General features: G+C 49.4%; 1 protein-coding gene and 2 long non-coding RNA genes across 5 annotated transcripts in view; 2 read left to right on the top strand and 1 right to left on the bottom strand.

Moving 5' to 3' along the window:
* Positions 1–806: 806 nt before the first annotated feature.
* Positions 807–27072, bottom strand: LOC115636370. Of its 3 annotated transcripts, none has more exons than XR_003996896.1 (6): positions 13213–13373; positions 11962–12088; positions 11312–11659; positions 8756–8892; positions 5875–8456; positions 807–931 (listed from the first exon to the last, which is right to left on the bottom strand). It is a non-coding gene; the product is annotated as an uncharacterized LOC115636370 (long non-coding RNA). The 3 variants fall into 3 exon arrangements; XR_003996897.1 differs by lacking the exons at positions 807–931; positions 13213–13373 and adding exons at positions 19204–19379; positions 26990–27072 and having other exon boundaries at positions 5116–8456; XR_003996895.1 differs by lacking the exon at positions 807–931 and having other exon boundaries at positions 5116–8456; positions 13213–13375.
* Positions 13388–19320, top strand: LOC115636371. Its single transcript, XR_003996898.1, has 3 exons — positions 13388–13467; positions 15719–15761; positions 19275–19320. It is a non-coding gene; the product is annotated as an uncharacterized LOC115636371 (long non-coding RNA).
* The window catches only part of CRK (CRK proto-oncogene, adaptor protein), a 58668-nt gene continuing 57940 nt past the window's right edge, over positions 26744–27471 (top strand). Inside the window, exon 1 of the mRNA XM_030536358.1 lies at positions 26744–27467. Coding sequence (XP_030392218.1) covers positions 27383–27467 — 85 coding nt within the window. The 5' untranslated portion in view covers positions 26744–27382. The remainder of the gene's footprint in view (positions 27468–27471) is intronic.

Raw genomic sequence — 27471 nt, forward strand, 5'->3', positions numbered from 1 at the left:
GGAGAACAGGAGTTAGGGTTTGGAATTAGGGTTAGCAGGTGACAGCTCAGGGTTTGTCTTTTTTGCTGTTCTAATTGCTTGAGTTGACCATTGTGTATCATAATTTCCTGTAAATGTAGTTTAATTCCTTTTACTGACTTTTCAAAAGCATTAGTTTCATTATTATAACAACATCCCCTATGTTTTTATTGTGACATAGTAAATTACAGATTTTAATATTTTTTTTTGTTTGTTTTTTAATGTCAGGCTATTATTTGTGATCATATAACTTCAATGGTGCCTGAGTTCCTTGGTTGCCTCAGCCCTGGTCCAGGAGTAGCAATGGGTGACAGATGGCGTCTGCCCTGTCAGTTTCCTACTCCATGAAATCTCTATATTAAATTTGGATATCAATAACACAAATGTTTTCTAATTTAGAAAAATGTATTCAGTTAGAAAACTAATTTCATGAGTGTCCCAATTTCAAATAGAGATTTCCCAGAAGTAGTACATTGCAACAAGACCTACCCCATCTGTCACAAATCGCTACTCCTAGACCCAGGCCTGCTGAATTGTGGGGGTAGCAAATTGCAGCAGGACAGCAAAAGCTTGCCATATAGGTGTCAGTAACCGCAACAGGTTGGAAACTGGGACAGAGAGACGTTTGTAATAGTAAGTCCTGACACTACAGCTGAGATGCTGGGATGTTTCCCCCATCAGACATCAGGCTTTCCACATTAGGGGCAGTGGGCGCCAGGCCAGTTGGGGGCTGGTCTTCGTTTCTGTTGTGAGCAGACTACTCTGGGAACAGGAGACGGTGAGATGTGGGGCAGGTTGTTCAGCAGCCAGGAGCCCACATGCTTTTTCGTCCCTGAGCAGCTGAGGCATATAGGACACCTGCTGTAGCCATGGCTGTAGTGCTGCTCTGTGGCCAGGTTCTGCTTGGTGCCGGCTGCAAGAGATAGAGCAGCATCAGAAACAGCACAGCACAGCACATGGCGGCAGGAGCTGCTGTGGCAATCAGCCACACCCACAAACCTGTCAGCCTGCAGCATCACCACCTGTCCTCCATATGCCCCCCCCACACCCCTCTCCATCTCTCCTCTGTATGCCAGAGATGCTCATCTATCCATCTCCAGACATCTGTTTCTCTCCGATTTTCCATGCAGCACCCAACACAATGAGGCCCAGACCTGAGTGAGACTTTTGGGTGCTGCAGTACTGGAGCTGTAGGGTGACAGTGCATCTCTGGGCATCTCTAGTCTCAGCCCCTTTTCTCTTGAATCCAAAGCCATGACTCTAAGTTCACACCTCTCGGGTCCAGATCCCATAGCCCTGAAGATACTCAACCAGCCACTCGTGCTCTGTGATCCCATTACAGCAACAAGAATCTCCCCAAACTCCCCATGAAGATGTGGGAGGAGTGACACCTTGAGCCTGGCAGGCAGCATGAACTCTCCTCAGCATGGCATGGACCATGCCTGAGGCAGACAGATCCTGTATGACTCATAGAAGACCACAGGGGGGGCAAGATAGTGCATCTCACTGAGCCTGATAGGAGGTGTAGACCCTCCCTCTGGGTTGCATTTGGGCAGACAGACCCTCCCCCAAGATGGATCCTCCCCAGCCCATGGGAGACTACGAGAGGCCAGGGAGTCATTATCCAGGGTGTTGCTCTGTTGCAGGCTCTCCATGCGCTATATTGTGATCTCCTGCACATCAACTTTCTGCAGCCTGGACTGCTGTAAGGAGTGGAAGGAGGCACTGTTAATGAGTGATGGCAGCTACAAGGATTTGGGGACTCAAGATGCTGGGGTGTCGCAGGTGGGACAGTGCCATGTGTGTCCATCCATCCCCCTCCCCCGCATTTGAGCAGTGACCCCTGGTTGCTATTTCACACTTTAAGGGACAAATGCCACTGTTTGTCACAGAGTAATTTTATTTACTTCATCAGAACTTTATAACCCTCACCTTGCCCAGCACTTGCCCAAGCCGGTGCAATCACTCATGACAACAAACACCCCAGAACATAAAGACTCAAAGGGCAGCAGCTTTAATGTGAAGCAATGAGACGCCACCTAGAGAACCTAGCGAGGGGCTGTGGTGAAGCAGATAAATTCCAGCGAGCCTGGGATTTCCAGCAATTCGGAATTGGAGCAAGAATTCTCTCCTTCCCTTCATTGTCTGGCAATTTCCAGGGAAGGGTATGGTTAGAGAGCCCTCCACAAATGGATAATTCCCAGCCCGCTGTGACCAAATGCACCCCTGTATTCACACCCTACACACTATTGTAACAATCTTTGGACAAAATATGCCTCTGAGGAAGCATTTGAAACTCAGTGATCAGTACTATCTTGGTAAAATGGCTGTAGCTACAGTCTATGTAAAGTTATGAAATTCCACCTAGAGGGTATTAAAAGCACAAGTTCCAATTCACGTAGCCTGATTAGGTGGAACTGGTCAAGCACACCTGTCCTAAAGAAAGGGATGTGTGTTTGCCTCAATTTGCATTTCAGCTGTAAACAGATTCCACAGAGGACAAGCGGGGGAAGAAAGAAGCAGCATACACGGATGAACAGAAACAGCACAAAGCCTCCTTCTTCCACCAAAATCCATGTCTCCTTGCTCTCAGCAAGAAAGAACTTCACCTAACGTGAACACTCAGGAAAATGTTTTTCAAAGGGTGACTGAGCTATAAAAGTGAAGGGCAAAACATCCAAGTTCTCTCTCCCTCCTCATCTTCCTTTCACCTATGACCAGAGAAACAGCTGCTAGATCCTGGAAGCAGATCCTGGCCTGAGAGTTTGGGCAGCAATAATTACTGGAACCTGTAAGAAGGGACTTCACAAGCCTAGTTTGTTAAGTTTAGAAAACATTTAATCTTTATTTTTTCTTGTAACCATTTCTTCTTTAATGCCTTATTACTTGTGTTCACTTAAAACCTCTCTATGTAGTTAAATAAACTTGTTTATTCTTGAACCAAAACTAATCCAGTGTTGTGAACTGTAAATGGAATAATCCACAAGGTGGCAGATTTTTGTACATTGACCTCCTAGAGGTACAACAGACCTAATCTATCTGGCCTGTCCCAGAGAGGGCTGGACAGTGCACAACACGTTTTTGACGTAAAGTTCAGGACAGGGAGTGTGTTGGGGTCACTCTGCATGTGGTAGCCCAGGTCTGATGGAAGCAAAGTGTGACTAGTGAGTGCTGACAAGCTCTGGGATCAGAGTTGTAGCCATGCACAGACACTTGGGAGGAGAGGGGGGAGCAGCACGCCAACAGCCTATTTGTGAGCTCCCAAGTCAGCGCTATAACAGAGCAGCATGGTGAGGCACCAGGGCCGGCGCTTTCATTTAGGCGGCCTAGGCAATTGCCTAGGGCGCCAGGATTATTGGTGGGCGGCGTTTTGCCAGAGGGGGCGGCAGGCGGCTCCGGTGGAGCTGCCGCAGTCGTGCCTGCGGACGGTCGGCTGCTCGCGTGGCTCCAGTGGACCTCCCGCAGGCACGACTGCGGCAGCTCCACCAGAGCTGCAGAGCAGCCAACCGCCTGCAGCCACGACTGCGGCAGCTCCACCGGAGCCGTGAGACCAGCGCGTGGGGCGGCGAAATTACCATGCGCCTAGGGCGCTCAAACCCCTAGCGCCGGCCTTGTGAGGCACACCCCCCATTGCAGGTCAGGTGACACAGCCCCGCACTAGACAGGATTGCAGCCTGGAACATCATACCTGGGCCACAGCAAGAGCCCCCCAGCTGCTGTAGCGTTATAAAACGTTCCCCAGTAGAACCTGTTACTTTCCTGTTGAGGGTGCTGGAGCAAGCTGATCACGTACAGTAACAGGGGCAAAAGGAAGGCTGGAGGGTGGGGAAGGTCTAGACAAGGCTGCTCTTCCCTCTCTGAAATGATATAATGAGTTTCTGACACCTTCCCGCTCCCCCACAATACACCCTGCTCTTTAAATACTCACAGCCTCCATTCAGGTGTGTACATACAAGTGACACATCTGCACAGAGGTGTTCACTAATTGGTTTGCTCAGCTGTTCCACTTGCCTGAACTGGCCACCTCCAGGAAAGGGAGTTTCATACCTTTTAATTCTTTAATTCTCAAGAAACCTTCATATCCGATTAAGCGGGCTGTAGCCCATGAAAGCTTATACTACAATAAATGTCTTAGTCTCTAAGGTGCCACAAGTACTCCTGTTCTTTTTGCGGAAACTAACTAACGTAGCTACTACTCTGAAACCCTTCATATCTTCTTATAACACTTCCTAGGGTTTTACTGTGACCCTCATTTACCATATCTAATACATTATTAAAAACAAAACATTATCAAGTCTATTTTTATGATCACATGACTTCATTGGTGCTAGAATTGCTGGTGGGCCAGAATCTCTACCTCTAGACCAGAGGAGGGGCAGATGGCCATTGCTCCTGTGGAACCTCTTTTTAAAATTTACACACAAGTAAAACAAGATTTTGCTAATTTAGATGAAAAGTGCATTAAATTAGAAAAATCTAAATTTTATGAATGTCACCATTTAAGATAGTGATTTCCCACAAGCTGAACCTAAGTTCCCTCTAAGCTGCGCAGCAGCATATTAAGCACTGTGCAGGCACTCAGGGCTGCAGCAGGGAGATACGCCTCTCTCTCCCAGCCCCGGATCTGCTGCAGCCAGGGAAGAAGCACCTATCCTGTGGCCCCAGCCCTGGAGCTGCCGCGTTAGGGAGAGGTGCCTCTCCCCCCAGCCCAGGTGCTGCTGCGGAGAGAGAGAGCTGCGGGGAGTCCTCTCCCCCCCTTCCTGTAGTCCCAGGGCAGCCTGGCCACAAACCCCTCATCCCTAGCCCAGAGACCACACCCCAAGATGGAGCCCTCACCCCCTGCACCCCAGCCCTGAGTCCCTCATCCCCAGCCCCACCCCAGAGCCTGCATCCCCAGCTGTATCCCTCACTCCCCCACACCCCAATACTCTGCCCCAGCCCTGAGCCCCGTCCCACACTCTGAACCCCTTGGCCCCACCCTGCCACATGAATTTTGTTATGTGCACCAATATGGAGGTGATGTCTGACATCACCTCCATATTGGTGCACATAACAAAATTCCTTCCACATGAGTGGAAAAATTAGAGGGAACACCGGTTGAAACTCTGACAAAGTCCAAGCCATCTGTCACAACTCCCTCTCCCATTGATCCAGGGATGGGAAATTGTGGGTGTAGCAAATGGTGACATGGCAGTTCTCCGCCCTCAACACTCTCCATTACACCATTAGCATTACAACCAAAAAGCACTCCTTACAACAGCACCCAAAATTATCACTCTGCACAGCAGACTCTGGCCCCTCCCCAGCCGTAATCTCACAGAGCCCCGTACCCAATGAGGAAGCAAATCTTGCCCTCATCCCTGCTGCCCTCTCCAGTCCAGTCTACATCAGCCCTACTCGATGAACAGAGACCAAGTAAATGCAGATAGTCACAGTTCCACTTTAGCACCCACTGCCTCGCATGCTTTTCGTCTGCTCCTACTTCTCTATGGTTCCCAAGACCTGGACTCTGGGGATGCACACCTAGCAAGCCTACCCGTGTCTTACAAAGGGAGATGGCGAGAGGAGAGGAAAGAGAGTGAGAAAGCTGGCCAATGCACTAGAAAAGAGAACGAGAGACAGAGAGAAAGAAGTGGGAGGAAGGCAAGCAACTCATCACCAGGAGTCATCCTCCTAGATGCAAACTTCTGCTGCGGAAGACACACCGCTCCTGGCCAGAGAAATGAGCATCCCCTGAAAATGGGGACTTGTCTTTCTTGTAAGCATGGCTGGTCAAGAACCATTTCTTACAAACCCAGGCCCAGCTAATGGGGCAACCCTACCTGGAGCCAGGGGGGCCCTGAGCAGAGCACTCACCAAACCAGACACTCATCTCACAGACACAGCAACTGCTCCACTGCCAACTGGATGGCTCCTCACGTGCATCAACCATGCTCGTGGGCTCACTGCTCTCACTCGCTTTACATCGCACGAGGGCAGTAGACTGACGTTTGATTTCTTTTCCCTGGGTACTAAACCCAGCACAAGAAGGAAAAACAAAGTTATTGTGGAGATTAATGGAAGGAGGAGGCAGATGTCAGAGCCCTAGGGGGGCTCACGTCAGGGTCCTAGTGGGGCTCTGGGTGATCGCTACTTCCCACCACCCAACACAGATGTAAAGAGGCTGAATAGTGTCTGCAAAACAGAAACTAAGCAATTAATTATTCCTCCAGAAAGGTTTTTAATGACTTATGACTATAAAGGCAACACAGATAGAATAAGAAAAACAGAATTAAAGACCAGCACTGAGTGAGGATTAATACAAATGGCAAATTATACTGGAGACAAGCACAAGTACAAGTAATATTATGCAATAACTGCCTATTCCTATAAGTGCACATATAAAAGGTAAATAATATTGAAAATAGTTACAAGCGCATGCAATGCTACTATTACTGATTGCCTAGTAACCTTACATGTACTGCACCCACCCCAACAAATACAATTCTATATGCAATATTAATACATGGACTAACTATATTTTACTAACCTTAACCTACCTATAACTTTGTATAACAACTCATAAGCATTTATTGACTTTTATGATGGTAACTTATATAAAAGACAGGCACAGCGACATGCAAAGCTACTAGGTTCACCAGCACTGTACCCATTCCCAGCAAGGCACAAAAACATATACAGTTATTATATATTGATCAACTATTGACTATTACAATCTTTAAACAACTTCAACAATTTACTAATATAACTAAACTACAGTATTAATACAGACTTAAGATTAACCAGCACGAGCATAACCAGACCTCTTCACTTTAAAAACTTACCCTGAGTTCTTCCAAAGATACATTACCTTCAGTTGACCATTTCCTGCACTGCCAGGCATAGTCAGTCAGTGAAGAGCAAGTCCCTTTGGTTCAAGGGGTGTATATGAGCCTGACAAAGAGTGACCTCTTTTAGGCCAACGCACACACACACACACACACACACAAACACACTTGCGCCCCTGCATCTTATTTATATGGTATTTGCTGGCCATGTTTCAAAACACATCAATCAATGAAGGCGGCCAAATGTTTCCGTGTGGTATGTGCAGTTGTCTTGATCTTATGAACTGTGCACCTGTGCTCAGGTCATCTCTTTTCTATGGGGCTAATAGTGTTTAATTTTCTAGACTCAAAAATGCTCAAATGAGATTCAAGAGGTATTTGGTTGCAGAGCATAGTAACCACAGGTCTGTATCTACCTTTACAGAGTTTCCTTTTTACTCTACAAAGCTTCCTAGTTAGATTACACCTATTCTTGCAGGATTCATCTGTACTCGCTTCACACAATTTCCAGAAGGTTGAGGCCTAACAAATATTTATGCACATTAATCACAGTTATCATCAGAGTGGGAAACGTTCTATTCACCTCTCCCACGCGGCAGTACTCCGCCCCAAACCCTCCCCCCCATTACGCCTTTAGCACAACAACTAAAAAGCACCCCTTCCAACGGCACCCGAAATAATCACTCTGCACAGCAGACTCTGGCCCCTCGCCAGCGTAATCTGACAGAGCCTCGCACTGAACGAGGAAGCACAAGGCCTGAGATGAGTACTACAGCGAGCACAGATGAGGAATTCAGACCACTGACTGCTTACTCACAGCCAGTTGTGCGGGAGTCAGAAAGCTGAGGATTGTTCATGTCCACTTCTGCCACTTTCTCCTCAGTCTAGGACTCCTGGAAAATTGCTTTGGAAGAGCAGCTGCAAAAGCCAAGCATGAGCCATCACTACACAAAGCTCTACTGGTGCTTCGAATCTTGCCCTCAACCTGGCATCCCTCTCCAACCCAATCTACCTCAGCCCCACTCCATCAACAGAGACAGAGTTAACACCAACAGCCACTGCTACGCATGATTTTCGTCAGCTCCCGCTACTCCATGGATCCCGAGACCTAGCCTGTAGGGATGCGCACCTAACATGTCTGCCCGTGTCTTAGGAAGTGAGACGACACGAGGAGAGGAGAGGGAAGAGAGTGAGAAAGTTGGCCAACACACTAGAGAAGGGAGAGACAAATGGGAGGAAAGCAAGCAACTCACCACCTGAGTCATCCTCCTGGATCCAACCTCCCCCTGTGCAGGAGACACTGTTCCTGACCCGAAAAATGAGCAACCTCTGAAAACAGGGACCTTTTCTCCCTCGTGACCACAGCTAGTCAGGAACCTTTTCATACAAACCCAGCCTTACCGTACTGGGCTTCCCTACCTGGACTCGGGTTGGGCGTGAGCAGAGCCCTCCCCAAACCAGACACTTATCTCGCTGACAGCAGCATCTCCTCGGCTTCCAGATGGACAGCTTTTGCGTGGCATCAACAATGGTCAGAGTCTCGACGCTCTTGCTCGCTTTCCATCGCATCAGAGCAGTAGACTTTGATGCGCGACTTCATTTTCCTTGGTACTAAATGCAGCAGACGGGGGAAAAACAAAAACAAATTAGCATCTCTGTCTGCAATGTCACCCAGCCTCTTCATTTCACATCTCCCATATCCCACCGCTCAGCCCTCAACCCATCTCCCATTACTACGTTACAACTGCAACAAGAAGGCACCCATTGTAACGGCACCCAAAATACTCACTTTCCTCAGAGACTCTTGTGCCTTCTCCAGCCTTAATCCAGGAGCCTCGTACCCAACGAGGAAGGACATGGCCTGTGAAGAAAACTACAGCGACTACAGATCAGGAATTCAAAGCACTGACCTCTTACTCATAGCCCGTGATGCAGAAAGCGGAAACATGAGGACTATTCGTGTCTCCTTAGAAGGATGTCCAGGCTGCTCAGGTCCACTTCTGCCATATTCTTGTCCGGTTGGGCTCCTGGATGATTCCTCTGCAAACTAATAAAGCCAAGCAAGAACGATCACTACACAGAGATCTACCGGTGCGTTAAATCTTGCCCTCATCCCAGCCTCCCGCTCCAGTCCCATCTACATCAGCCTCACTCGACGAATGGAGACCGAATAAACACAGACAGTCACAGCTCCACTTTAGCGTCCGCTGCCCCGCATGCTTTTCATCCGCTCCTACCTCTCCATGGCTCCCGAGATCTGGCCTCTGGGGATGCAAACCTAGCATGCCTGCCCGTGTCTTACAAAGGGAGACAGCACAAGGAAAGGAAAGGACAGACACAGAGAGATAGAGGGTGTGTGTTGGCCAACGTACTAGAGAAGAGAAGAGAGAGAGAGAAAAAGGAGGGAGGAAGGCAAGCAACTCACCACCTGGAGTCATCCTCCTAGATGCAACCTTCTGCTGTGGAGGACACACTGCTCTGGGCCAGAGAAATGAGCAGCCCCTGAAAACGGGGACCTTGTCTCTCTCGTAAGCACAGCTGGTCAGGAAGCATTTCTTACAAACCCAGCCCCAGCCAATGGGGCGGCCCTAGCAGGACCGAGGTGGGCCACAAGCACAGCGATCACCAAACAAGACACTGTCATAAACAGATAGCTAAGGGTTAATGATCTTTTACCTGCGAAGGGTTAACAAAGGGAACCAAACACCTGACCAGAGGACCAATCAGGAAACAAGACTTTTTCAAATCTGGGTGGAGGGAAGTTTTGGGTGTGAGTCCTTTGTTCTTGGTCTCTTCTTTTTCTGGGCTCTGAGAGTGATCTTTCTATCTCCAGGCTTTCTAATTTTCTGTTTCCAAGTTGTAAGTACAAAGATAGAAAGACAATAGGTTTATATTGTTTTTTTGCATTTACATGTGTGTAGTTGCTGGAATGTATTAAATTGTATTCTGTTTGGATAAGGCTATTTATTCATTTTTTTCTTTTAAGCAATTGACCCTGTATATTGTCACCTTGATACAGAGACCATTTTATGTCTTTTTCTTCCTTTTTATATAAAGCTTTCTTTTTAAGACCTGTGGATTTTTTTTTTTAGTGGGGGCTCAAGGGGATTGTGTCTGCAGCTCACCAGGGAATTGGTGGGAGGAAGAAGACAGGGGGGAAGAGAGAATCTCTTTGTGTTAGATTTACTAAGCCTGACTTTGCATACCCTCTCGGTGAGGGGAGAGAGAGATTGATCTCTCGGTACTTGTGTTTCAAGGACTTGAAGCAGGGAATTCCTAGAGTACCCAGGGCGGGGAAATCTGGGAGGAGGTAAAGAGGGGGAAGGGAAGTGGGTTATTTCCCTTTGTGGTGAGACTCAGGGCATCTGAGTCTTGGGGGTTCCCCAGGGAAGGTTTTGGGGAGACCAGAGTGAGCCAGACACTGGAATTCTGGCTGGTGGCAGCGATATCAGATCCAAGCTGGTAATTAAGTTTGGAGGTTTCATGCTAGCTTCTCATGTTCTGAACTCTAAGGTTCAGATCTGAGTAGGAGAGTTATGACAGACACTTATCTCATTGAGAGTGGCATCTGCTCAGATCTTGCCTGGCATCAACAGCGCTCACAGGCTCGCTGCTCTCGCTCACTTTACATTGCACGAGGGCAGTAGACTGTGACACTTGACTTTTTTCTCCTTGGTACTAAACCCGGCACAAGCGGGGAAAAAACAAGCATGTTACCATCTCAGTAGGCAACGTCTCATAGCCTCTTCTTTTTGTCTCACCCACACGACCGAGCTCCGCCCTCCCCATCACACCTTTAGCATTACAACCAAAAAGCACCCCTTGCAACAGCACCCAAAATAATCACTCTGCACAGCAGACTCTGGCCCCTCCCCAGACGTAATCTCACAGAGTCCTGCACCCAGCGAGGAAGCACAAGGCCTGTGAAGAGTACTACAGTGAGCGCAGATGAGGAATTCAGACCACTGACCGCTTACTCACAGCCAGTTACGCGGGAGTCAGAAAGATGAGAACTGTTCATGTGTCCTTAGAAGGATGTCTAGTCTGTTCATGTCCACTTCTGCCACTTTCTCCTTGGTCTAGGGCTCCTGGAAGATTCCTCTGGAAACACAGCTGCAAACCCAAGCATGAGCCATCACTACACAAAGCTCTATTGGTGCTTCGAATCTTGGTGCCCTCATCCCAGCCTCCCTCTCCAATCCCATCTACCTCGGCCCCACTCCATCAACAGAGACCGAGTTAACACCAACAGCCACTGCTATGCATGATTATTGTCAGCTTCTACTTCTCCATGGATCCCGAGACCTAGCCTGTAGGAATGCACACCTAGCACACCTGCCCATGTCTTACGAAGGGAAACGGCATGAGAAGAGGAGAGGGAAGAGAGTGAGAAAGTTGGCCAACACACTGTGGAGGGGCGGGGAGAGAAAGAGAGAGAGGTGGGAGGAAGGAAAGCAATTCACTACCTGGAGTCATCCTCCTAGATGCAACCTTCTGCTGTGGAGGACACACCGCTTCTGGCCAGAGAACTGAGCAGCCCCTGAAAATGGGGATCTTGTCTCTCTCGTAAGCACAGCTGGTCAGGAAGCATTTCTCACAAACCCAGCCCCAGTCAATGGGGCGGCCCTATCTGGAGCCAGGCGGGTCATGAGCAGAGCCCTCTCGAAACCAGACATGTATCTCACTGACAGTAGCAACTGCCAACCGGACGGCTCTTCACTTGCATCAACAATGCTCGCGGGCTCACTGCTCTCGCTCGCTTTCCATCCGATGAGGAAAGTAAACTCTGATGTTTGATTTCTTTTCCCTTGGTACTAAACCCAGCACAAGGAGGAAAAACAAAGAAAGTTATCTCAGTGGACAACTTCGCTTAGGCTATTCTTTTCACCCCTCCCACACAGCAGGGTTCCGCCCCGAACCTTCCCCCCCCCCATTTGCCCTTGAACACTACAACTAAAAAGCACTCCTTGCAACTGCACCCAAAATAATCACTCTGTACAGCAGACTCTGGCCCCACCCTAACCGTAATCTAACAGAGCCCCGCACCCGAGGAAGCACATGGCCTTTGAAGAGTACCACAGTGAGCATAGATGAGGAATCGAAAGCACTGACTCACAGCCAGCGATGCAGAAGGCAGAAATATGAGGACTGTTTATGTATCCTTAGAAGGATGTCCAGGCTGCTCAGGTCCATTTCTGCCATATTCTTATCTGGCTAGAGCTCCTGGACGATTCCTCTGCAAACTAATAAAGCCAAACAAGAACTATCATTATACAGAGCTCTACTGGTGCCTTTAATCTTGCCCTCATTCCTGCCTCCCTCTCCAGTCCCACTCAATGAACAGAGACTGATCCCAGTCACCACTCCACTTTACCATCCACTACTCCGCATGTTTTTCGTCCACTCCTACTTCTCCATGGCTCCCGAGACCTGGCCTGTGGGGATGTACACCTAGCATCCCTGCCCATGTCCTATGAAGGGTTTGTGTTGTGGAGGAAGGAGAGAGAAGGGCTGAGGGGCCCCATGGATGGAGGGAGGGAGGGGGGGAATAAGGTAGGGATAGGGATGCATGTTGGAGAAAGGACAAAAGGGCACTGGGGGCCCACAGATCTAGGGACAGAGTGGGGTGCAGGTTGTGTTGGGCTGGGAGTGTTGGGAGGCAGGCATGGATAGAGGCACAGGTTGTTGTGAGCTGGGAGGATGTTGGAGATAGACTGTGGCTATGGAGTCCCATGAGTGGAGGAATGAACTGAGGGATACAGGGCTTGTGGGTTGGGGAAGGTTGTTGCAGGCTGGAGGGTGTTGGTAAGAAATGGGGGCTGAGGGGTTGCTATGGGAAGAGGCATACATGGAGGAAAGGTAGGGATGGGGTGCAAGTTGGGGTGGCCTGGGAGGTGTTGGAGGGACAAGAAAGGAGGATTGAGGTGCCCAAAGGATGGAGAAATAGACGGGGGCGGGTTGGTTTGGGCTAAAAGAATGGGGGTGCGGGTTGGAGAAGGTTGTAGGTTGGGGGGGGTTGGGGACTGGGGATGCGGGTTGGGGAAGGTTGGGTGTGGGGGGGATAAGGAAGGTTGTGGTGGGCTCGGTGTATGGGGGGGCAGTTGGGGAACGTCGCGGCGCCCTAGGGGTGCGCGGGGTGGTCTGCGGAAGGCTGTGGGGCGGCCCGGGGAAGGTCACAGCAGACGGGAGGTGCAGGGGGGACAGGGGGCGCGTGGTGGGTTGGGGGCCGAGGTGTGGGGGGGCTGGGGAAGGTCGCGTCGCGCTGAGGGCGCAGGGGAACGTGGGTCCGTGCGGGCTGGGAGATGCGGGGGGACGGGGGCGGCCCATGGCAGGCTGGGCGTGCCGGTTACACCGGTGCCAAACACACCCAAGGCGGCGGCAGCAGCACTTTGAAAACCACAACTCCCAGGATACGTCGCTCACGATGGGAGCGACTCACGCAGAACGAAGCCGAGTTCCCTGGTTGGCGTCCAGACAGCCGATATCATTCCTCTTCCAACAACTTCCGTTTCCGGCCCCGTTCTGCAAACGGAAGCTGTAATGCCGAAAGCGCCTCCCGCCCTAGCCGCTGCGAGTAGCGGGCACCGGACCCCGCCTCTCCTACGGTGCCGCTGATTCCGCGGTAGCTGATGGGAGTTGTAGGCCGACGCACACTACAACTCCCATAAGCCTCTGTTTCATTCCTTCCCTCCGCCTCCTCCCCCCCAGCTGGGCACATGGCTATAGTGGGGGCTGTGGCTGTGCGCCGAGGGTCTTATGGGAGTGGAGTCCTGAGCAAGATTGAGGCTGAGGGGCAATGGGTGGGGGCAGGTGGGAGATGGGGGATAAGCAGAGGGATTCGGGGCTTCTGGCAGTTTTGGGGTGTCTGGTTGTGGCTAGGCCCATCTCAGTTGAAGTGGGGACAGGTTGCTTTAGTACCCGGTCAGGGGGCATGGGAGTGGGCAGAAGCAGAGGGGATAGGAGAGAGTAGACGATTTTGGATGCGGAGGATTGGGCTGCAGGTGCCCCAGGGGGAGGGAATGAGAAGGATTAGGGGGCTTTAGGTGAGTGGAGGAGGGTAAGAGTGCTGGGTAGTGGGTAAGAGCAAGAGAGAGTGGTTTCAGAGGAGGAAACTGAGGCACATAAGCAAAGGAGGGAAAGCAAAGTTGATGGGGGGAGGAGGATGGCTAAGGGTGCTCCACTATAACCTGCTGTCCCCAGTCATGGGAGGTGTCACCGATACCCCTCATTGTGAGGTTGGCTGCTCCCACTGGCAGCACAATTCAGGGATGCTCCCTCTGTGACTCGCTGTTGCACATATAGAGGGCACATCTCATAGCAGCTTGTGCTTCTCACCACCCCCTGGCAGCTAGAAATTTCTGGCTCCTCACTCCACGGTGGGAGAAAGCACAAGACACTCCCATCTCCCATGCCACCTCCCTACCTTTTTCTCCTTGATCCAACCCCCTGCTTAGTGCTTTGGCCGTGCTGTGCCATATCAACAGAGAGATGGGGCAAAGTACCTGCAAAAATCCTGGGATATCTTTCCTCCAGCATGGCACATGTGGTCCAGAGTGAAGGGAGAGGGGAGTAGCCTGCTCCCTCCTCCCACATGTTTAGTAGTTTGTGATGTAAAAAAACCTGCTGTGACGGTACAAATGGAGAAACAGACCTTTCTATACATTATTACAGAGATTAAGTTGCATTGTTATGCAAAGGTGTGTTGGAGTTAGAGATGCTAGAATGCATAGTTTACCACCACACATTTTTATTTAAAAAAACACTACCAACCTATCAGAATACATCCTTACTCCTTAGAGTAGGCTGCCAGTGTGATAAGCATGACTGAGATACTAAAGAACTCAGAGTTATATGTTGTTAAAATTTTCTATATTCTGTGGTGTGATGGTTCACACCACAGAATATAGAAACAGTGCTTGTTTCCCCATCTGTAGAAGGTTAAGGATTACATCCTCCTCCTCCTTCCAGCCAGAATCTTGTGTCTGAAGCTGATTTCAAGGCAGTAATAGACCTTTAGGGTCACCGCTTTGTTGCAGGTTTAAAATTAGCATTTTGAAATAAGTAAAAGAATGCATTGCAATTTGATGTTCCTGTTCAAATATTCTGTGTAAAGCAATCCTGTTTTGTGCATGAATGAGGAGTGTGTGTGTTAGAAAATAAATGTGAAGGCCATCACCAGACCAAATGTTCTAGGGAGGACAGACATAAAGGTGCCAGGAGATTACAACGTGCCCCTATTGAGATGTCAAAGGAGCGCAGATTGATGATTTTAAAAAATAAGGCAAACACCTATCAACTGGGACAAGACAGTTGTGATCAAAACCAGCATGGGGTAACTCCCCAAGAGACTGATGAAGGAATAAAATAAGAAATAAGAACAATTTTAGAAAACAAGCATTCATCAAATGACAATTGATTACAGCATGACAATGCAAAACTCATTGGTCCCAATTAAGTTAGATCACTATATAAACAGGATGTTTTGCCATTAAATTTTGGGTTCATCTTGCCAAGACTTCCCCAGAGCATCGTGTCACAACCGACAGAACCTGGCTCCTCCCTATCCATGATCAACCTAGCTGGCCACTAGGTTGCTTCAGACTCTGTACTGGTAACTACAACATCTACTGGTGGGACAGTGTGTGTGTGATTGCATGCATATGCTAATTGTTGTATCTCCAATAAATGTGGCATATTGCCTTTTCCCCTGAAAAAGATCCTGTGTGCTTCTTATAAGCATAACACCGTAGGGGTGGGATAGTGGAAGATACAGGGGAAGGGGGGCATTCTGGGGAATACATTTTCAACACCTAAGTGGGTCTTTGCTAACTTGTCAATATGATGTATTTATGTATTTTTAATCACACCTCCAGCTGCACCAACTACCAGATGGGACACCACATTCTGCAAACAAAGGTAAGAGACTACAATTCCCTGCTGCATCAAGGCACACTGCACTAAAGCACTCGTGAGAAGCAACAGCAGCAACTTTAAGTCCTCTTTGTGGTCCCCACCCCCCCAGCAGATCTGCACAGAGAGCTGAAGACATCTATGTCTCAATCACCACTGGACACATGCAGGTGAACATGTCTATGAAGGGAGGCTGTAGACCAACAGGCAAAGAGAGAGAGTATGTTGGCCAACACATTAGAAGTCATGAAGGAAGAACAAATTCAGCACTTGTAGTCACCTTCCTGGCCTCTGCTCAGGAGAACATGCTGCACCCTGCACCCTGCCCTGGGAGATCAGCTACTCCTAAGATGGGGAAATTCTCCCCCTGCATCCAGAATGAGCAGGAAACCTATTATCAGAAACCAAGCTGCAGCTAGAGGGAAGCAGGAGTCTGTACTCAGCCTTTACCAGACATTTATCTTAGGTCTTGGCTACACTTGAGAGTTAGAGCACTGGTGGTGGCTTTACAGTGCCGTAACTTACTCCCCGTCCACACTGGCAAGGCACATACAGCGCTGTATCTCCCTAGCTACAGCACTGGTTGTACTCCACATGGACGAGAAGAATAAAGAGAACAGCGCTGGTGCAGCAGCGCTGGAGTGCCAGTGTAAACAGTGATTAATCTTACTATACTGTAACTGACCTCCGGAATTTTCCCATAATGCTTTTAACTAAAGAACTCTGTTTTGTTGTGAACTTGGGGCTCCCGGAGCTGCTTATCTAAAAAACAAACACAGAAATTGTTTGCTGGAGCAGAGGCAGACAGGGAATGTCCACAGCTAGTGTTTGCTTGAGGAGAGAAACAGCACTGTGGGGGCGGGGAGGGAGGGAGTCCGTCAGAGCAGCTGCTTATCTGTTCTGAAGGCTGTTTGCATTTAAAGGTACGTCTACACTACAGGATAAATTCGAATTAGCTTAAACCGATTTTATAAAACAGATAGTATAAAGTCGATTGTGCGCGTCCACACGAGGCACATTAATTCGGTGGTGTGCATCCGTGGTCCAAGGCTAGTGTCGATTTCTGGAGCAGTGCACTGTGGGTAGCTACTGTAAAATAATGAGGCCAATAACGTCGATTTGCGTCCACACTAATCCTAAATTGATACAGTAATATCAATTTTAGCGTTACTCCTCTCGTTTTGTAGGAGTACAGAAATCGATTTAAAGAGCCCTTTAAATCGATATAAAGAGCAGTGTAGTGTGGACGGGTGCAGTGTTAAATCAATTTAACGCTGTTAAAATCGGTTTAACAGCGTAGTGTGGACAAGGCCTAAGAGTGAATGAGAGAGGGGTGGGGGAAGTGGTTGGGATTTGCAAGGCAGGGAGCTGACGCAGTGTCGGCTCCAAAAATCCACTCTCTCTCTCCCCCACGCTCCCTGTCACACTCCACACCACCCCCCTCTTTTGAAAAGCACGCTAGGCAAAACTTCCACCCTGCGCCCCCCCTGCGCCGCTGCCCTGAGGCACATGTGCCCCTCTCTGCACAGCAGCTCCCCCACCCCGCCCAGAGGTGCCCCCCTTGCGGCAGCTCCCCACCCCGCACCCGGAGGCACACCCCAGCTCACCCTGCTCCGTGCATGAGCACCCTGAGCACACCGTGGCTGCTTCACTTCTCCTGTCTCCCAGGCTTGCGGCGCCTAAGCTGATTGGCACCACAAGCCTGGGAGGCAGGAGAAGTGAAGCAGCTCACCCCTGCTTCACCTCTTCCCCGAGCATGCCATGGCTGCTTCATTTCTCCTGCCTCCCAGGCTTGCGGCGCCTAAGCTGATTGGCGCCACAAGCCTGGGAGGCAGGAGAAGTGAAGCAGCTCACCCCTGCTTCACCTCTTCCCCGAGCATGCCATGGCTGCTTCACTTCTCCTGCCTCCCAGGCTTGTAGTGCCAATCAGCTTAGGCGCCGCAAGCCTGGGAGGCGGGAGAAGTGAAGCAACCACGGCATGCTCAAGGAGGAGGCGGAGCAGGGGTGAGCTCGGGCAGGGAGTTCCACTGAGTGCCACACCCCCACCTTACTTGCTGCAGGTGGCCCTCCCCGTGCCCCCCTGCCCCAGCTCCCTCCGCCTAAATGCCGGTGGGGACCTGGGCGGCCGAAGATCCGGCCACCACGGTCACTGCCGAAGAAAATGGCGCCCCTCAAATCCCAGTGTCCTAGGCGACCGCCTAGGTCGCCTAAATGGTTGCACCGGCCCTGCAGCCACTTGAATGCTGGGATAGCTGCCCATAATGCACCACTCCCAACACTGCTGCAAATGTGGCCACACTGCAGCACTGGTTGCTGTCAGTGTGGCCACACTGAAGCACTTTCCCTACACAGCTGTACGAAGACACCTTTAACTCCCAGCGCTGTACAGCTGCAAATGTAGCCAAACCCTTAGAGGCCAGTCAAGGTAATGCACTGGTAGTGTTCCCTGGAGCAGCAGTGACACCCAGTGGCCAGTCAAGGTAAATCACAGACTGCATCTGCCTGGAGCAGCGGACACACCCGTGGGTCCCCAGTCAGAGTCATGCACAGACTGTTTACTTAGGAGCAGCAGAGACACTGTAGGCTAGTCTGGGGTAATGCATTAACTGTCTCTTCCATGGAGCAGCGGTGACACCAAGTGGCCAGTCAAAGTAATGCACACAGTGTTTCTCAGAAAAAAAACAGTAACACCAGGTGGTCAGCAGTGGGCACAGCCAGCCATTTCTGGTGGGGAGGGATGAGACAGTAAATGATGCCAGCTGCAACCCCCCTTGCCATGAGGCCCTGCCCCTCGCTGTGGCTCTACCCCCTGCTCCTCCTCAGTGAACTGCCAGCCCTGCCTCCTCTCCTCCAGGGCCCTGGCCCATGGTCATGTCAGAGGCCAAAAGCCAGAGTCAGGCAAGGTGAAGTGACTGCTGCCCTAGCTGATGTCATGGTACAGGCAGCCACAGAGCGTCTGCATCTTGCCTTTCTGCTGCTTGGGGTCGCAGGTCTCCAGCTGCCCCTCAGCTCCCTACTACCCTTTGACTGTTCACAGTCCATAAGAGCCTCCCAGGTTGCGGGGTCCAGGTATGAGGCCAGCACAGACCTCAGGGAGCAGGACCCAGGACAGAGCACATCAGCCCTGGACCCTCCACCTGCCCTGAGTGGTGCACCCTGGTGAGCAGACACACGGGCCAAGGGCTACTCTCGGGTCCCCCTGTTCACATCCTCTGAAGCAAGCCAGAGTTGGTAGAGAGGAGGACTAGAGTGGTATGACCAGGGATGCTCACCCAGTGATGTAGAAGGAAGAGAGTTGAGGACTAAGGCATGTCTGGTTAGTTAAGTTGCTCTTCACATAGTTATCATACTTCAGGAAGACTCCATAGGCTTCTTGAGAGGGGACAAAGGACTCCCCCAAGCTTATCATGCCTCACATAGATGCAAAGGACTGTTCTCAGAGACCCACCTCATGCTGACAAGAGTCTTTGCAGCCATCCCTCAATATTTAGCAAACTTCTATTTGCTCTTACTCCACAGGTAACTGTCTGGTTTCCATTTCCCTGGATGGTCTCAGGGTGGCAGCTCCTTTTGGTCTCTGCCGGAAGGCTGGCCATTCTCTCATCTACCCAGAGTTAATAGGAACTGAAAAGAGAACGAGAATACTTATAAGCTAGGCCACCACAGCTGTGTGCAACACAGACAGATATGCTTTGTGACAGAACTGCTGAAAAGTAATAATTCACTGATCAACACTATCATATTGAAATTTACGTAGCAACATTCTGTGTAAAGTTATGAAATCCCCCTGTAGGGTGTTAAAGGCACATGTTCCAATTCACGTAGCCCTGATTAAGTAGCGCTGGCCAAGCAGGCCTGTCATGTTTCCTCAAATAGCATATCATCTGTAAACAAAGGCCACAGAGGACAAGAGGGGGAAGAAAGAAGAATTTCAGCATCCCCAGGTGAAAAAAAAACAGCACAAAGCCTCCTTCCTACATCAGACTCCATGTCTCCTTGCTCTCAGAAAGAAAGAACTTTACCTAAGGGTCAAGCTTGAGCAAACACTTTTCAAAGGGTGATAACTATAAAAGTGAGGGGCAAAACCATGCCAAATTCTCTCCTACTCATCTCTCTCTTTCACCTAAGATTATAAGAAAACAGCTGTTGGACTATGGAAGCAGATCTTGACCTGAGAGTGTGGGCAGCAATGTTACTGGTACTTGTGGGAAGGGACTTCATAAGCCTAGTTACGTTTAGAAAAAAAATTATCTTTATTTTTCTGGTAACCATTTCTTACTTTAATGCCTCATTACTTTACTCATTTAAAACCTCTCTCTGTGTAGTTAAATAAACTTGTTTTATTCTTTAATCAAACCAGTCCAGTGTTGTGAACCGTGTGGATAATTCCATTTAAAGTGGCAATTTTTTGTATATTGACCTCTTAGAGGTGCAATGGATCTAATAGATCTGGATGGTCCAGGGGAGGACTAAACAGTACACAACACATTTTGGGGGTTAAATCAAGGATAGGGAGTGTGTTGGGTTACCCTGCATGTGGTAGCTTAGGATAATGGAAGTCAAAGCATGACTTGTGTGTTTAGTGTTATAAAACACTCCTCATCAGAATCTATTACTTTGCTGCTGAGTGGGCTGATCATGTGCAGTAACGGGCAAAAGGCAGTCAATGGGTGGGGGTGGGATGCAATATCTGGACAGACTGCCGGTTTCCAATATACCAAGAAACCTGCACTGATCTGCAAGTGTGAGGGAACCTTAGAGCAAATGTATTGTAGTGGTCTGAGTCTGACAGGATTTGTAAATTTATTGCTGAAGGAAAATATTTGACCTTTCCCGACTAGCATGAAGAGTCCATGTAGAAAGCAGCATTGACAAAGTTTCTCCAAATCATTAACTTCTATCCAACGGGGACACTGTCATTTCAATTCCCTTAATTACAGCTTTAAACCATACACTGTCAACAAATGCCTCAAACGTGACACCACTACATCTGGGCAATGAGGTAGTCTCGCTTGGGTGGACAGGACCAGACCTGTGCACTCAATAGCTGACAAACAAGATGAAATGGGATGAGACAATCCTCAGTGCTAAGGGAGCGAAGAGGGGCTCAGAAAACAGTTTGATTCCCTGAGCAAAGAGATTTGGTGTTAAGACACCTTGAGAAATACTTGAAACTGGTTATAATTCAAGAAGCCAAGTCTAAACAGCATTTATAGCACTGAGCTGGGTTTGGGTTGATTTGTCTAATGTGGTTCTTGCATGTTTTCTTATGTTAATCTGAGTGATATGGAGGCCTTTGAACGTAAACAGCTCTTAATTAAAATGAGCTCAGTTCCACAAAAACAAAGACATGCCCAAAAATAGTATCAGAGATTTAGGGTGACTAAGCTCTGCTGTCCTGTGCATTCTTTCAGCTTCTAGTTTGTTTAATTCTGAAATTTAATGTATAAATCTGAACATGCAGAAACAACAGGAGCAGTAAAATCAGAGCTGTGAGAGAGGGACAGGTTGGGAATATCTCAGCATGAGTAAATTGCCAGCTGTACTTCATTTATTAATCCTTATGCTGATCTCAGTGATCTGAAAGTCATTGATTTTGTCTTTGGACCTTCAAGGTTAAAATGCTTTCAAATAGCCAAAGTGTGCAGAACAGATTTGGTCAGAGATTTTAGTTGTTTTTCTTTCTAGTAGAACATCTCCAAACAGGAGAGTACTTGTGTGCCTTGGATCCATTATTTCCTCATTGGTGGTTTGGGAAAATTCCACATCATGGTGTTTCTGTTTTGAAACTAATAGTTGTATTTGGTTAAAACACCTTTGCCATATGGCCTGTAGTCTGCTTGGCAAGAATTGTAGCCACATCATCTAGGGTTTGTGGAGACAGAATGTAATGCTGTAATGTCATTCCAGTAGAATCCTAGATTTGCACATGCCCCATATGATCAAGTCCCTTTTTGGTATATTACTGGCTTCTGTTTTTTAAATATTTTATTACAATGGCAGAAATGCATCAGAATAAGCTCTATATGCAGATATTTTTCTAATCAGAGTGGGACATTTTTATCTAGTGAGCGGAGTTATGTTTTTACTCTGATGCCAGAAATTAATCCATGTGACCTAAATCACTGTAGGTACTGTGTGTACAAAGTAGCTGCCAGCAATTAGACTGTCTTTCTTGTCAATCAGACAACTATCAAGCTTGAAGAGATTTTCACCATGATAGGAATGTGTTCTGTGTTCAAGGATCTAATTTGCTAAGCCTGGTGTTTCCCAGGTAAGATGCAAGGGCACAGAAGTATTTTGTCTCCTCTTCATTATGTCTCAGCAGCACACAGTGGAGAGGAGATGGATTTTCAGTGCACACTTTCCATATTCACACCTGTGATACAACCATGTTGATTTTTTCTTTCTAAATATAGTTCTAATGTCATTTTGCCATCTATGGGCCAGAACCCATGGATGGGCAGTACTAGTTCCTTATGTGACTACTTTTTGCTATTCTGGCTCTTGTCCTGGTGCAGTTAGAAACATCCAATGCTAAGCTGATATGACTACTTCCACCTTTTAATGTTCTGTATGTATATATAGCACCTTACTATATGTTCCATTCTATGCATCTGAAGAAGTGGGCTGTAGCCCACAAAAGCTTATGCTCAAACAAATTTTTTAGTCTCTGAGGGTTTGGCTACACTTGCAGGTGTGCAGCGCTGGGAGTTAAAGCTGTCTTCGTACAACTGTGTAGGGAAAGCACTGGAGTGTGGCCACACTGACAGCTACCAGCGCTGCACTGTGGCCACATTTGCAAATGTGTTGGGAGTGGTGCGTTCTGGGCAGCTATTCCACAGAGCACCTCGTCCCATTTTGGCGCAGTGGGTTGTGGGAAGGGGGCGGAGAGGGCGGGTCATTCTGCTTCCTGTCTCAACGCCCCATGATGCATCGCTTCACATCCCAGCAATCCCTGTTTTTCTGTCCACGTTTGACGCCATCTTGACTCTCTCAACGGTTTCTGGGCAGCGCAATTTCTGTGGGAAACGGAGCCCAACGCCAGGACATCACGTTTGGCAGTTGAGCTATTCCTTAAGATCCAAAGCGATGAGGAGTCTGACGATAGCGAGTCGCCTGACACGTATGACACTAAATTGCTTCTGGCATTCATGGAAATGCTCAGCATCGTGGAACGCCGCTTTTGGGCTCAGGAAACAAGCACTGAGTGGTGGGATCACATCGTCATGAAGTCTGGGATGAGGAGCAGTGGCTGCAGAATTTTCGGATGAGAAAAGCCACTTTCATGGGACTGTGTGTTGAGTTCGCCCCCACCCCGTGGAGCAAGGATACGAGATTGAGAGCTGCCCTGACGGTGGAGAAGCGTGTGGCTATTGCAGTCTGGAAGCTGGCAACTCCAGACAGCTACCGATTGGTCGGGAACCAGTTTGGAGTGGGAAAGTCGACCATTAGAATTGTGTTGAGGCAAGTTTGCAGGGCCATTAATCACATCCTGCTAAGAAGAACCGTGACTCTGGGGAACGTGCAGGACATTGTGGATGGCTTTGCACAAATGGGTTTCCCTAACTGTGGAGGGGCGATAGATGGGACGCATATTCTGGCACCAGCCCACCTAGCATCCGAGTATGTTAATTGGAAGAGGTATTTCTCTATGGTTCTCCAGGCACTTGTGGATCACTGTGGGCGTTTCATTGAAATTAACACAGGCTGGCCTGGAAAGGTGCACGATGCATGCATCTTTCGGAACACTGGCCTGTTCAGGAAGCTGCAGGCAGGGACTTTTTTCCCAGACCAGAAGATCACAGTAGGGGATGTTGAAATGCCCATTGTGATCCTTGGAGACCCCGCTTACCCGTTAATGCCTTGGCTCATGAAACCATATACAGGGAAGCTTGACAGGAGCAAGGACCGGTTCAACTACAGGCTGAGCCGGTGCCGAATGACTGTGGAGTGTGCTTTTGGCTGTTTAAAGGGGCGCTGGCTCTCTCTGTATGGGAAGCTAGACTTAGGGGAAAGCAGCATCCCCACGGTTATATCTGCATGCTGTACCCTCCATAATATTTGGGAAGGGAAGGGTGAAAGATTCAGTCAGGCATGGACCTCCGTGGTTCAACGCCTGGAGGCTGAATTTGCACAGCCAGAGAGCAGGGCTATTAGAGAGGTCCAGCACAGGGCTTCAAGGATTAGGGATGCCTTGAGGGAGGAATTTGAGGCTGAAAACCAACAGTTATGTTTGGTGCCTTGCACAGGAGTGAAGTGAAGTGATTACAATGTTAGTAGGAATCTGTTTTTCCTAAGCTGATTTGCAATGCCTGTTTCTTTCCTGGGCTAAGGTATCTTTGACTTTCTGCAATAATAAAGACTGTTTTCAAAGCCAAGAATTCATTTATTGAAAAGAAAATAACTTTATTGACAGACACACAACATTTTGGGAACCTAAAAGGGCAGGGGGGTGGGGTGGGGAACTGTACAGTCACAGGTTTGAATATGTCCTGTCTGGAGTGCTGTGCAATGACTGCTGCACTTCAAGATGCCTATACTGCATGGTGATGGGGGTTGAGTGCACAGGGTAAGGGTCGTAGTTCTCAGGGCTGGTTGGTGAACGTACAGGTGTTGGAGGCAGCTGGTGGTGGTAAGAACCTGGATGCTGGGTAAGGAGGTTTTGAGCTGACATTGGGGCACAAGGGAAAGAGCTTTGGGGGGGGGGGCGGTGCGGTAGTGCTCTGCCTGCATGGTTACGAGCGCCTGGATAGAGTCTGCTTGGCATGCCAGGATGCTTATCAGCTGCTTTGTGCTTTTCTTCCTGGCCGCTGCGTTTTTCTGGCGGATTCCACTTTCCCTTTCCCTCCAGTCCTGCACTTTTTGATTCTCTGTGGCAGAGTGATCCATAACTGCTTGCAGCAGGTCTTCTTTGCTTTTTCGCAGCTTCTTCCGGAGGTTTTGGAGTCTTTGAGCTGTTGATAACACGGGCAGCCGAGAACTCAAGATTGCTTGTGGAAAGGCAAAAAAGGCAACACTTAACAGAGGCAGCATTGTTTATATCTCAGACAGTTATTCCGACACAGTGAAGGAGTAACATTCTTCACAATAGCATAATTTTCCCATACCAAAGAGAGCGTACATAACCCACAGGAGCCCCGAAATGGTGAGTAACGGGGACTGATTGCTTCAGGGCTGTACTGGGGTTTCTGTGCATTGGGGAAAGCAAACAGCTGCAGGGGGCACCTACACTGAACACTCTCCCAACATTTTCCACAGGACTTGATCCTGGAAGATATCTCGCTGCTGCGGGTCACCTGGGAAGAGCGGGAGGGTCTTCTACAGCAATGTGGATTCTGCCCTGGCCCCTACGCAGCTTGCCTGTGTGCAGCAATGGTCCCCCCCGCGGTAAAGTGGTGCGGACGCGTTAGCCTGACTGGGACAAGGACCATGGTGGCTCTTCCAATAAACTTGCACAAGCGCATTGCCCACACTCTGGCTGAAACTTTTGAAGAGATTACCGAGGCAGATTACCGCGATGCGATAGACCACATCAATGTGCTATTCCACATCTAGGCATGCATGCATGCATGCATGCATAACTCTCCCTCCTCTCCTGAAATATTTCCATCCTGAAAATAAAAGCCGCTTACCAGGAACCCGCTCCTCTGTTTGTCCTCCACCAAGTACCAGCTGCTGCGACTGGCTACCTTCCTCCTGGCTTGAGAAGAGCTCCTGGCAGCATGCCTCCAGGGACTCTCCACCCCAGTACTCTCACTCTTGGTTTCCTCCTCCCCACCCCCACTCTGAAGTGTCCATCGCGGTCCTCGGATTGGCGGTGGAGTCAACCCCAAGTATCGCGTCCAGCTCTCTGTAAAAACAGCAGGTCATGGGGGCAGTGCCAGAGCGGCGGTTTCCCTCGCGGGCTTTGCAATAGGCACTCCGCAGCTCGTTCACTTTAACCCTGCACTGCAGTGTGTCCTGGTCATGGCCCCTTTCCAGCATGGCCTCTGATACCTGCCCAAAGGTATCATAATTCCTATGGCTGAAGCGCAGCTGCGACTGCACAGCTTCCTCCCCTCAAACACTGATGAGGTCCAGCAACTCTCCATTGCTCCATGCTGGGGCTCGTTTGGCGCGTGGAGGCATGGTCACCTGGAAAGATTTACTGATTGCACTCCACACCTGGCTGAGCAAACATGAAGGGGATTTTTAAAATTCCCAGGGCATTTAAAGGGCGGGTCACCTGAGGCCAGAGCAGTACAGTTCAAACTGATGAGCAGAGTGGCTGAACAGGCATTCTGGGATACCTCCGAATACCTGTGGAGGCCAATAACAGCGCTTTTGGTGGCCATACTGGCGGAGAAGCGCTGCATCACCAGTGCTACGGTCGTTATTCCCCAGGCCAAGGTGGAGTACATGCAGCACTGTAGGCAGGGAGATACAGCGCTGTATGTGCCTTGCAAGTGTAGACGGTAAGTTGTAGCACTGTAATGTCACCAACAGCACTACACCTCTCCAGTGTAGCCAAGCCCTAAGGTGCCACAAGTACTCCTGTTCTTTTTGGGGCTACAGACTGACAGGGATCCTACTCCGAAACCAATGCTAATTAACAGTTTATTGAAAACTTGTTAACCCTGCACAGACTGTTCTGTGATTCCAAAGGACACTGACTATAAAGGCAAAAAATCTGTCCTTGTCCTCTACAGACCAGCCCAAGGGCTGGGCCCTGCTCCTGCAATGCTGGTGAACAAGTCGTGCCACACACACGGTAGTTACCGGGGAGGAGCGGAATCTGGGCTGGTCCACACTACGAGGGGAAATCGATCTTAGATACGCAACTTAGCTACGTGAATAACGTAGCTGAAGTCGAATATCTAAGACCGGATTACTCACCCGTCCTCACCGCGCGGGATCGATGTTCGCGGCGCTCCCTGTCGATTCCACAACTCCGTTGGGACTGATGGAGTTCCGGAATCGATATAAGCGCGCTCGGGGATCGATATATCGCGTCTAGATGAGACACGATATATCGATCCCCGAGCAATCGATTTTAACTTGCCGATACGGCGGGTAGTCTGGAGGTAGCCTCTGAAACTGACTTTGGGCCCCTGCCTGGAAGCCGCAAAACCCGACAAAGACCCGCCCTCGGTTTGGGGGAGGGGCGCAGACGCAAGCTTCCGCGCAAGCGCAGCACTTTCCTTGCAGCCAATGGCAAATCAGCGCTGTACAAACTATTTCATGTTTCTGACCTTCTCCAAATGGCGGTGTCGCCAGCCCAATTAGATATGTCGAGCTGCCGAGGGAGGCCCTCTCCTTCTTCAGTGGCGGTTCTGCCCGCACTGGGGCACGCCTCCGCCCACATCTCAGGACCTTCCTTCAACTGCCACCGATTGCCTCTGACCTTCTTGTAATGGCGGCTGTGCAGCGCAGTACTCTCCCCATTCCTCACCGTCCCATTATGGCGCTTCCTCGGGAGCGCTATTCTGCCTATTCCATGAGCTTCGGTCAATGGCTGCTCAGTGCGCGCGCGCGCGCATTTCAGGGTAACCTGGAATTTCTGCTTATGGCAGAAATGTCTCCACGGGGCATATGAAAATACAAAACGCGTCCTTTCTGCACCCTCTTTGACCCCATGACCTCCAATGGCCGTGCAGTCTGCGCAGGAATATGACGTCTCCGGATTGTCGACTTTTTCCTGCAGTGGCTCAGTTCGTGTCGTCACGTCTGGTAG

This window comes from Gopherus evgoodei, chromosome 17 (assembly GCF_007399415.2).
Source record: "Gopherus evgoodei ecotype Sinaloan lineage chromosome 17, rGopEvg1_v1.p, whole genome shotgun sequence".
NCBI lineage: Eukaryota > Metazoa > Chordata > Testudines > Testudinidae > Gopherus > Gopherus evgoodei.